Below are 12538 nucleotides of genomic sequence, written 5' to 3' on the forward strand. Positions count from 1 at the left end.
GAAGATGTGGTCTTAATTTCACAGAGATACAAGGTTCTTTCAAAACAAGCTTTTTCTATAAAAATAAAATAAAAAAATCATTTGAACTTTCTATTACTTCAATCGATTGCCTCTTCACATCTTTTTAATTTCAAAAGGTCAGTTGACAAGAAGTTGTTTGGGCTGTCAGTCACCTTGATTGAATGGTTTCAATGAAAAAATGAACTTTATGCTTAGGCATTGTGTTGGGGTTCTTCATAGTTATACAAGATTTCATGGAGTGGTAACAAAGAGAAGTAAATATAATATATTGTATTTGACATAGCCAATCTGTTAGATGAAACAGACTGAAATCCTATGTGCATTTATGTGAAAATAAGCCCCACTGAGCACTGTGGAACTTCCATTTGAATAAATTTGCATGGAATAATACTGTGAGTTCCTTGAATTATTGTTTGTATATTATTTTTGGTGTTGTAGCTGAATTCACATCTTACTTTTCTACAAAAAGTACACAAGGCAGCTTACACAAAATCAATACAGTATAAAATAAGATAAAAGAGAGTGCCAAGAACAGTCAAAAATAAGCAGCAAATAAATGGCTAAGAGCTATTTAGCCTCTAGGATTGTGTTCTCAGCCTACAAGCATTAGAGTGGTCTCTTTGGCTTAGGCCAACATTTCATTTAGCTCAGCATTCTGTCTCTGATATGGGTCAGGCTTACAAGCATAATGCTGAGAGCCATCGCTTGTTGTTTGACTACTTCATCATCCTCATCAGATATATTACTCCCCAAACCTGGAGTTTCCATTAAGTTACTACAGCTAATAACTGTTGACACAATAATCCTTTCTGAAGCTATTCTAACCCTAAAAAAGAAATTCACCTAAAACCCAAATTACAAGCTGCTTTGGAAGTGTGCCTACCATTATGATCCCAAAATTGATGGGTATCTCTCCATGTTAGCTTGGTACTTGTGTGAACAGAAGCTGTATGATCCAAGCAAATAACCACACAAGAGAAACCATAGTTAATGAAGGCATGGAGATAATCTGCCCAAACCAGAGGTGCTCCTGCCCATGTAGCTAGCTAAATGCTCTGAGGAACACATGAGGGCAAGTCACTAGCCATTCTGGTATCCTGATAATTAAGTGACTTGTGGGTTGTGTAAAAAAGTACTTCATTTGGTCCATTACTCAATAACCCAGAGTTCTAGTCTTTCATCTGTAGAGCCACATGGCAGAGGAAATCAAAGCCCCTTCCACTGGACTCCTCTTACCCATTTTATATTTCTCTCATTTTGTGTGGGAAAAGAAAAGCAGAGCATACATATAGTACTTGAATACATTAAATTGTACATATTGACCAGAAGATTTGAAGAGAAAATTCTCTATCATGGTTTGTCTGTTAGGCTCTGCCTTTTGGACTGTCAGCTTCCAGACCCATAAATCTTACCGCGTTTGCAAAAACAATCTGTCTTTTTAAAGCTTTGCCATCACAATAAGACCTCAGTTAAGCGGGGTTATTAATCTTAAGGATGGTTTGTTGGACTTGTAGAAAATGGGCTCTATTAAAGCAAATTATTTCTAAATTATTTCAGTGTTTGTCACAGTTAAGAATAAGGCAAGACCAAACAGACAGACACAGACAGACAAACATGGTTAAGATTCCTGTAAACAGTTTTCTCCAAAGGGGATCTACTGAGCCCACCAAAGAGGCAGTGAGGGCATGGTTTACGACTTGCTCACCATACCAGTGACATTGGAGTCAAGACTTACGAACTGGATAACTATTAGGGTTGTTTAAAAAAAATAAAAAATAAAATAAAGCATCAGTTTTCACATGGCTGGAGGATGTAGAAGGGGGACCTTAAATTAGGCAATTTACTCATCTCTCTTTCTTGCACACACCTCCACGGAACAGATTCATCCTTTTATTATTACAGGCTACACCATGAAAATCAATGCTGTTTTAATAAAGGAGGTTGAGTGGATTTCCATTAAAATGTTTCTCAGCCCTATAGCTCTGATATTTAGAATGCCCTTCGATCACACCAGGTTTTTCATTCTGTGGTAAATAAAGGGTTGAGTCCAGCATTTAACGCTCAGGAGCAAGAATGTTTGAAAAGCTCCTGCAGCCTCCTTCCTTTAATCCTATCCCTCTTAGATTAAACATGTTCAGTTTTTTGAAGTTGTTAAACCATCTGCTTTGCCTCCTGCAACCTTTATTTTTCATTTATTTGTTTCTTTATTTTTAAAAAACAAAGCACATTGCCAGTCTCCTTTGAACCTCTTTCAGTCTCCCCCTTCAGCTGCCTATGCAATGTGCGACCTGTGCCGAGTATGGAGAAAATTGCCCAAGCTGCATGGCAATCCACTGTACCCAAATAGCTTTCTCTTTGAACCAGCTGTTTTATGATAAACTGGCTTTAACTTCTATCAGGGAGAGAGACAGAAATGAAAGGCAAAGAGTCATTACTGTAGAGTGCAGAGCTCCAGCTGTCAATTCTAATTCTAGGTTCCACATCACATCGGCTTGCATGCTCTTCCTGAAACACAAGAACGAGAAAGGCCCTACTGAACCAGACCAACATTTTCTTTCCCACAGTGGCCAAGTTGATGCCTCTGGGAAGCTCTCAGGTGGGACATGAGTGCAGTAGCATCCTCCCACTTGTGGTACCCATCAACTGGTACTCAGAGACATTCTGCCTCCAGTACTGCATGTCATGTAGCTCTCATGACGAATAGCCATTGATATCCTGAAGGAGTGTCTCCATCCCCATTGTTCAGCCCTGACACTGAGATCCAGCGCTGAGGGCCTTCTGCCGGTTCCTCTACTGCGAGAAGTGAGGTTACAGGGAACCAGGCAGAGGGCCTTCTCGGTAGTGGCGCCTGCCCTGTGGAACACCCTCCCATCAGATGTCAAGGGAATAAACAACTATCTGACTTTTAGAAGACATCTGAAGGCAACCCTGTTAAGGGAAGTTTTTAATGTTTGATGTTTTATCGTGTTTTTAATATTCTGTTGGAAGCCGCCCAGAGTGGCTGGGGAAACCCAGCCAGATGGATGGGATATAAGTAATTATTATTATTATTACCCCCCAGGAATTTGTCCAGTCCCCTTTTAAAGCAATCCAAGTTGGTGGCCATCACTTCATTATGTGGCAGTAGATGCTACAGTTCATCTATGAACTGTCTGAAGAAATACTTAATTCACTCAGCTTCACTAGATGACCCCAGATTCTAGTATTATGAAAGAGGGAGAAAAACCTTCCTTTACGCACTGTGCATAATTTTGACCTCTTTCTCATGTTCTCCCTTACTTTTTTCTAAACTAAATGTTTCCTATTCCCTTGCGGACTAAGGCAACTGAAGATGCAGGGACCATTTGTTGCTGAACTTGGCATCTCCTCTCTCAGTGGATGCGTTAAGCTGCAAATGATATTATGCAGTTAATATATTTTGCTTTTTGCTGAAAGTACGCTGATAGTTCACTTTCTGTCAGTGGCAGATGAAAGCATGCGGCCGTGCAGCCTTTTTGTCACACAGTTGTTTCCAGCTAATGTACTAGTGTCAGCGGGGACTTAGCAGTGTCATCCATTTAAAGTTCCCACTTAATAAGGCTGTAGAGAAGAAAGATAGCCCTTCAGTAAAGCCTGATGGTCCTGCTGCCATTCTGTAAACTGATCAACTGCACTGGCTTTTAAACGTGCAGTGACAAACTCTGCACAGTACATATTGCCTTTGATTTAGGATAAGTGCAGTGTAATTGTTTTTTAGTCATGTGTGCAAACATTTATAAAACTATGTCACATTCCGATATTTCATTTCTTTGCTTTCACACACAGACACACACAGCTTGGGTTTCCTGCTTGTGGATAGCTGATATTAGTGTAACTGAAAAGCTCAGGGGACATGTCCCAAAATTGCAGGTGAAGTTTTCATGTGCAATGAGGGCCACTGTGAGGTAAAAAAATATACCACAGATGAAGTGGTAGAATGAAGAAGTGTGACTCCGAGGCCAATTTTCTCCCTTCCAAGGATGTTTTAAACCAGGGGTGGCTAATATGTGGCCTTCTGGAAGTTGTTTGATTGCAACTCACATCAGCTAATGGTGAGGGATGATTCGAGCCAGCTCTATTTAAATAGCGAAGGAAAGTTTAAATAAACTTGCAGAGGAGTGGCGGCAGTGGGGAAATAATTGGTCTTTGAGTGAAGGGCAATTCCTCTGACAAATTTTGGAGAAATGGTGTTCAGAGGAGGCAACCTAACTCTCCACCTTGGCTGGGTGAAGGCTTGGCCCTGGATGCTGCTCTCTACTGACATTTCAAAGCAGCATGAGGGCAACACATGCACATTGTCTACAGTGACCACAATGCCACCTGCTCCCTTTTTTAAAGTCTACAATGAATGGCAACAGTCCTCCAGGGTTACAGGCAGAAGTCTTTCCCAGCCCTAGATGCTATGGCCCTTGTGTGATGCAAGATGTGGTGCACAGTGCCTGTGTAGTAGGATTTTGATGACAGATGATTGTCCCACTGACCTTCCACAGTGGTGATGAGCAGCTAGGTGTGCTGATTCCTCCCCTCCTCAAGAACAATCTGGGAAATGTCAGGGAGAAGCTCAAGTATCTCCTGTCAATTGTAAGCAGAACACAGCAGAATCGATGAATGCTATTAATGAAATCAAGCAATAGCAACATGCCTGTGGCCTTGGGTGATTAGAAGTTCTTCGTCTGGTACCTGGAAGACCACAGGCACCAGGCTAGCCTTCCTGAAGGTGTGTGAACAACCACCAAGAGAACCCTCCTTCGAGGAGGACATCTGATGGTGAATGCAAATTCAAATGCATGCAGCAGAAGTCTGTATCACTTCTGGAACATTAGCATTTTCCATGGTATGCAAATGGAGTAAGATATAGTCAGATTTTGTTATGAAAAAGTGGATACAGTTCCTACTTACCACCAGGTTAAATACACATTCATATCCATTTACTTACTAAGTGCAACGTTGGAAAATAATAATAATAATAATAATAATAATAATAATAATAATAAATTTTATTTATATCCCGCCCTCCCCAGCCGAAGCCGGGCTCAGGGGGGCTAACAACAATAAAACAGTACAAAAGTACAGCACAAACAACACTCTAAAATCATTCATTATAAAATTAATTAATTCAAGCCACTGGCAACCATTGGGCCAGAGCTCCGTGAAGATTGCCGAGGGAGGGAGTCAGGCTGTGCCCTGGCCAAAGGCCTGGTGGAACAGCTCTGTCTTGCAGGCCCTGCGGAAAGATGTCAAGTCCCGCAGGGCCCTGGTCTCTTGTGACAGTGTGTTCCACCAGATCGGAGCCACGGCCGAAAAAGCCCTGGCTCTAGTTGAGGCCAGCCTAACTTCTCTGTGGCCTGGGACCTTCAAGATGTTTTTATTTGAAGACCGTAAGTTTCTCTGTGGGGCATACCAGGAGAGGCGGTCCCGTAGGTACGAGGGTCCTAGGCCGTATAGGGCTTTAAAGGTTAAAACCAGCACCTTAAACCTGATCCTGTACTCCACCAGGAGCCAGTGCAGCTGGTATAGCACCGGGTGAATGTGATCTTGCAGCGAAGACCCCGTAAGGAGTCTCGCTGCAGCATTCTGCACCCGCTGGAGTTTCTGGGTCAGTCTCAAGGGCAGCCCCACGTAGAGTGAGTTACAATAATCCAGTCTGGAGGTGACCGTCGCGTGGATCACAGTGGCTAGGTCAGGGCGAGAGAGGTAAGGAGCCAACTGCTTAGCTTGGCGGAGATGGAAAAATGCTGCCTTTGTTGTAGCTGCAATCTGCACCTCCATGGAAAGGGAGGTGTCGAAGATTACACCCAGACTCTTAATGGACGGTGCTGGCACTAATTGTGCCCCCACAAGAAATGGGAGTTGCCCCCCCAATCCCATATCGTCCCGTCCCAGCCACAGGACCTCTGTCTTCGAAGGATTTAGCTTCAACCGGCTCCCACATAACCATCCAGCCACAGCTTCCAAACATCTGGTCAGTGTGTCTGGGGCCAAGTCAGGATGGCCATCCATCAACAGATAGAACCGCTTGATGAAAAAGCAGAATGCAAATTTAATGAATAAGTATATTTCCCTACGTTAAATTAAACTCTTGGACTATATTCTTTTTATGTAGAATCAAAGAAAAGGTTGATGGCAACCCTTGGGCCACTGTTCTGCATTAGCTCCCAGGGAGATAATAGGACTATTCAAGAGCAGCTTTTGCCTTTCATTTTCATTCCATAAATCAATGGAATTTCATTTGCTTTCCTTGGGCTGTTCTATTGCCAGTAAAGCTTTCTGAATTGTCTTATTGCTGTGTAATGCAAATGTAATAGGGAAAAGGAAGAATTTCATGAAACTGCAAAACCACTCAAGCCAAGGATTTTAAGCAAACTTATCTGCAGATAATTTTCACTCAAATCAGTATTGAAATTTGTGGTGTCCAGAATTTCAGCAAGGCTAAACAGAACTAAGTTTATTTCTGCATTGGCCTGTCATTTTATTATTCCATTAGATACTGTGGTCCTGGGGCAATTGCCTCTGAACTTGGGTCTGGAATCTGGCAAGGAGCCTGTGAAAACAAACACATTGCTAATGAACTAATTCAAGACACTCAGAAAAGCTAACATTGTCTTGGGGGGTAGGATTTACACCTATTTGAAAATAGTAATTACAGACAGGGAAGCAGAAATGTGGATAATTACGCATAATTTGTGTGTGTGTTCTTACTTTTAGTTGAAGTGCAAAACGAACAGTTTTCATTTTAATATTTCAGGAGAATACAGTGCTCTTGAAATTGGAAATTCTAATGGTAACTCACCATATGTGCAACAAATTTAAATTTAAAAGATATGTGTTCTCAACAGGAGCTTGTTTCTGCTGACCTGCTGGTATGTACATAGAAGAAATTACAAAAAGAGTAATAGCTGGTCCTGAAATAAGACTGCATTGGACTGCATGATAATTTATTCCAACTGGTTTCCTGATTTTTTTTCAACAGGAAGGGGGCATTGTTGCTCTTTTTAAGATCTGTCGTCAGGATTGCTTCAGGTGCCTATATCCTCAGACACTCAGGACATTGGCATCTGTCTGCTGTGTGGAGGAAGGAATCCAACAGCTGGAAAAGGTATGATTATCTTAGCACTCTGTCTGTGCTAAAGAAAGTATTCTCCTTAGGACTTTGTATAATCCAAGCCAGGGAAAGTATTTATTCTTTCCAGAAAGGGACTTTTGCTCGATGTACTGGTTGCAAATATTGCACCCATTTATTTTAATGGATGCAGATAGCACTTTTATTAAGTGACCAGTTTTGCCTGTCAATCCTGAGAGTAGCAAACAGCCTCTGCTGGATGATTTTGGATACTCCCTTCCTTTCATTTGTAGTAGAACACTGTAGCGTAGCATCTAAGCAAAATTGGGCTGTGAATTGGGAAGCCTTTGGATTAAATCTTGCCTTAATTATGAATCTGATCTACCCTACAGAGTAGTTCCAAGAATTGCTAAGATAATATATACCTATTTTTCCTGGCTTTTCTCCAAAGAGCTCAGGAGTGGTAAATTGCCTCTTTCTCCACCCATTTTATACTTGCAATAAGCATGTGATGACTAGAGAAGGTGAACTTCAAGGCTTAGTGGAGATTTGAACATGGATCTCCCTGGTCCCCAGTCCCCCAAGGGAAAATGTTTCAGGCAGGGCCAATATCAAAAGTGGGTGGGGCCAAAGCCCATCCACTCACTCCGCATTGTCTAGATCACTACATTTCATCTCTACATCCTTTCTCAGCATACAGAGGCAGTGAGTGTAGCGTGGCCAGCATTCAAAATTGCCAGGTGCTATTGGCCACTTGCGACCAAGTGAAGATGCCCATGCACCAGGATGGTGTCTGACGTCTCCACCATCTGGAGGTGCATGCTTGGGAATCCTTGGATCTTGCTTGATTCCACACACTATCTGTGATATATTATCTGCACAATCAGAATGAATTTCAGGAAGAAAAATATGTATTGAAAAATATGACTTTTGAGCTGTCTGGCCCCAAAAGGACAACTAGACATTCCGTTTTGGTGATTGTAACCCTGGTTTAAGGAGCCACATGGCACCTAGCTTATATATCTGAGTTTCTAACATTGTCAGTGACAGGCGAGACCTAGCAGGCTGGAGGTTCTCCATTGCTGTTCTAACCACTCCATATGCTGGCTCTCACAATGTATGAAAATTGCTATGAATACTCAGCACGGTCAGGAGAACCAGTAGAAGGAGCAGAGAAGATATTGCTCTATTTGGCAAGTAGAAATGTTTATGCTTGTGTGACAATTGCATTAGTGCAAGGTTGAATTCCACCCTAAGTATATACAGTTTTGCATAGGGAAAGTAAATATAGAGTTGCCTGGAAGGAAGTACATGAAGCAATTCTCTCTGAATTGGTTATATGACTTTGTTTATAAATTTGTGCTCTGCCCAGTACCTCCCCCAATTCACTGAAATGTGGAGAGTTCTGAATAGATTCAAGTCATTTTTCCTGTCAACACTTCAGGGATGGTGACACATAAGGGGTAAATTAGCACCGGTTCCGAGACAAATATAACAGCTGAAGATCTGAAAGAGGTTTTCAGCAATGTACTACACAGGCTAATTTTAACTCTCAAAGGTAGCTATTCGACAAACCCTTGCAGTAAACATGAAAATGCCACCACTTACGATTTGAATTGCTCATAGCCTCCCTTCCCATTTTTAAACTTGGGAAAATGAGCACTATTACAGTCACTAAATCATGACCTCATACATCGCATTTCATAAAGCACATCTTGCACGTTTGAATAATGCGCCTCTTCAGCTTAATGATAAATGATTTCATTTGTACTTTACAATGACATGTCTTGTAATTGAGTGTCCTGAAGGGAAGCAAATAATGGTGGGACATCTGCAGCCTAAGTGAGAACTGTAAGCCAATTGTCCATGAATATATTTTTTCTTTCTTTCATATTGTAGCTGGGTTCATGCAAAGAGATCCCAAGTCTTTCTTTGCTATGTTTGTAATAAGCTTAGGGTGGCAATATTTTTAAATGGAAGGAATTTATAAGATCTTCTTGAGCAGCATTTCCCTGGAAAAGCAGATTATCAATACTGGGGATACTGTTGGCAGGTATCTGTGGCACGAATCCTATGGAGATGCATCTTGTGCTAACCATGTAGGTGGTTTCTATCAGTGCTTTTGCAATTGGTTGGCTGTAGTTTCTGCATTCTTGCATACAGTAAAGGTTGTTTGAGGTGAACCAATATGAACCTTTGGTGCTATCTGGCTTTCTCTCTGCAGCAATAATGGCAGAACAACCCTTTCCCCTATTCCACAAACTTGTTCTTTTTCAAAAAAGGAAATGGGAGAACAGGGGTGTTGTGTAGAATCACATCTAAGTGCAATGTCATAAAGGAGACACAAAGTTAAAATATACAAATGGTGAAGAGAGGCATAGTGTCTTGTGCTATATTAGGGGATATGTCGATTTTGCTTTCTCTCCATTTCTCATTTTTTCAGGTCTTAAGTTCATTTCTCCTCAATTCCAGATCAGTTTGTGGGTTGTTTGTTGTTTTTTTAAAGTCATCATGAACATTTACCAGCGTTTTAGTGTCAAATTCTGTTAATATGCATATTCTCGCACAGCAGTTTCCCCTAATACAATGCACTTTTGCCTGCTATTTTCACTCATTGTAGAACAACCTTGTGAAAATTCTCAGAAGCATAAACTGAATACAAGTGACCATCTTTCGGGAAGAGATTAGCAGCCACCTCCCTTCCTACTTTTTAAAAAGGCAGGTGTTGTATCTTTCCTTTGTATAATTATGCTGTGTTAATTTGTTCCCCAGTACATTATATGAAACCTAATGGTGCATTAGACTTCAGAAACATCACTTTAAATGGCAAACAGATTTGTGAAATTAGAGTTGGGGACAAAGCAATGAAATTAAGCTCACACTGGTCAAAATGACCTTTTCGGTTTTCCAAGCCACTAATGTTTCTACAAGTCCATTCAAAATGATAAAACAGGCTGCATCACTTAATGGAATATTTAGTGCTGTGCTGTGGTAACTTGGTGTGGCACACTCCCTGAAGAGATTGCAATGCTTAGTTTCAACAGATAACAGAAACATCCTGTGCAAGTTCCTCAAGTGGAAGAACACCAATGTGCTTGAGCCAACAGAAATGCTTCCATAATGAAATATTTTGTGGGCTTTTTATTGTAAATATAGTGTCTGTCAACTTCCTGTAACAAGAGAAATTAAAAGGAGTGTCAGCACACATCCCTTGAGAACTTTAACAGAACTTATCCTCCCCATCTCTGACTGACAGATGTCACTAGTTTGGTCAAAACATTTTTTGTTGGTGTCCCCTCTATGATTCAGATGCTCTGTTCAAGGAGGAACTTCAAAATGTTCTTTGAAAATATGCTAACAATAAGCACAAATGTAACAGAAAAAAAGAGTTTGGTCTGTAGGTAATAGATAGTAACTAGACTGCAACTCCCTGCAGTGCAAATTGGGCACTGTGGGCCATAATGAAAATGTGAGATTTGTCCTAGGAATAGCAGGCATAATTTCCCAGGACAGCCCAGCACTGAGCATGGAAAGCTGGCAATGTGGACTCATGCTGGTCCTGTATTCATCACTGGATGTTAGCTATTGAGCAGAAACTTAAATTGGAAGAATGGCAGGAGAGCGACCTCTTAGTTCTCCTGCTCTTCTTAAGGATTTCATCGTTATTGGGAGAACCAGGGCAAACCACATACAGTAGTTAACACTACATGTAGTTTGTGCCTAAAACATGGTTTAACAGGAGCCTGACCTCAAGACTGTCTCTGGGCAATGACCAGCATTAGATCCACTATACCATACTAAAGCTCTCATTGTTCTTGTTATAAATATTTATTAAAGTTTTCACAATATTACATAATGAAAAAGAAAAAAGAAAAAATACAAAATAAAAAACAGTTAAAAACAATTCTATCTTTTCATCACTTATCTTTCATTTGCTTGTTTCCCGGACCTCCTCATCCCTCCCTTTTTTGTATTCCAGTTCAATTTATTAATTCAGCAATTCCTTTCCCTCCTTATTTTATCCTGATCTTTATCTTAATATATTATAGCATTAAATTTTTACCTGTTAAAAATCCAATTTTTTCATATTCTTTTATACCATTACATCTAGAAACCACTTAACTTCAATCCAACATCATTCTAACATTCATTAATTTTGCAATATTTCTGTAAATAGTCTTTAAATTTCTTCCAATCTTCTTCCACCGACTCTTCTTCCTGGTCTCGGATTCTACCAGTCATTTTCGCCAATTCCATGTAATCCATCATTTTCATCTGCCATTCTTCCAGAGTGGGTAGGTCTTGTGTCTTCCAATACTTTGCAATAAGTATTCTTGCTGCTGTTGTAGCATACATAAAGAAAGTTCTGTCCTTCTTTAACACCGATGGCCGACTATGCCCAGGAGAAAGGCCTCTGGTTTCTTCAAGAAGGTATATTTAAATACCTTTTTTAATTCATTATAAATCATCTCCCAGAAAACCTTAATCCTTGGGCACGTCCACCAAAGGTGAAAGAATGTACCTTCAGTTTCTTTACATTTCCAACATTTGTTATCGGGCAAATGGTAGATTTTTGCAAGCTTGACTGGGGTCATGTACCACCTGTAGATCATTTTCATAATATTCTCTCTTAAGGCATTGCATGCCGTAAACTTCATACCTGTGGTCCATAACTGTTCCCAGTCAGCCATCATTATGTTATGTCCAATGTCTTGTGCCCATTTAATCATAGCAGATTTCAACGTTTCATCCTGAGTATTCCATTTCAACAGCAAGTTATACATCTTTGACAAAATCTTAGTTTTGGGTTCTAACAATTCTGTTTCTAATTTTGATTTTTCCACCTGGAAGCCGATTTTCTTATCCAAATTGTATGCCTCCATTATCTGATAATAATGAAGCCAGTCTCGCACTTTGTTTTTTAGTTTTTCAAAACTCTGCAATTTCAGTCTATCTCCATCTTGTTCCAAAATTTCCCAATATTTCGGCCATTTGACCTCCATATTGAGCTTTTTCAGAGCTTTCGCTTCCATCGGTGACAGCCACCTTGGGGTTTTATTTTCCAATAAGTCCTTGTATCTTATCCAAACATTAAACAATGCTTTCCTGACAATATGGTTTTTAAATGCTTTATGTGCTTTGACCTTATCATACCACAGATATGCATGCCATCCAAATACATTGTTAAAACCTTCTAGATCCAAAATGTCAGTGTTTTCAAGAAGCAGCCATTCTTTCTAAAGCTCTCATTGTTTTAATCCCTGTAGAAAGCAGATACATAAGGAAGGTGGTTCCAATCTTGAGGTGTTTAACATATTCTTTTAGTCATAGTTTGAGTATGCTAATACACCACACTCAGGACTGCCTTAAGCCATGTGCTCATTCCACACAGAGCTGCCACTAGTTGCCTTGGGTTGTTTGTGAATAAAGGTAAAGGTA

At 40.4% G+C, this 12538-nt stretch overlaps 1 protein-coding gene and 1 long non-coding RNA gene across 4 annotated transcripts in view; one reads left to right on the top strand and one right to left on the bottom strand.

Moving 5' to 3' along the window:
* The window catches only part of LOC308459821, a 406481-nt gene that overhangs the window by 140247 nt on the left and 253696 nt on the right, over positions 1-12538 (bottom strand). The gene's annotated exons all lie outside the window — the stretch shown is intronic.
* The window catches only part of INSC (INSC spindle orientation adaptor protein), a 150909-nt gene that overhangs the window by 89810 nt on the left and 48561 nt on the right, over positions 1-12538 (top strand). For all 3 annotated transcript variants that reach the window (XM_080975214.1, XM_080975215.1, XM_080975213.1), the window contains one exon: positions 7010-7135. In XM_080975214.1, the coding sequence (XP_080831340.1) occupies positions 7010-7135 (126 nt within the window). The remainder of the gene's footprint in view (positions 1-7009; positions 7136-12538) is intronic.

This window comes from Podarcis pityusensis (genome assembly GCF_964106645.2).
Source record: "Podarcis pityusensis genome assembly, chromosome: 1".
Classification (NCBI taxonomy): Eukaryota; Metazoa; Chordata; class Lepidosauria; order Squamata; family Lacertidae; genus Podarcis; species Podarcis pityusensis.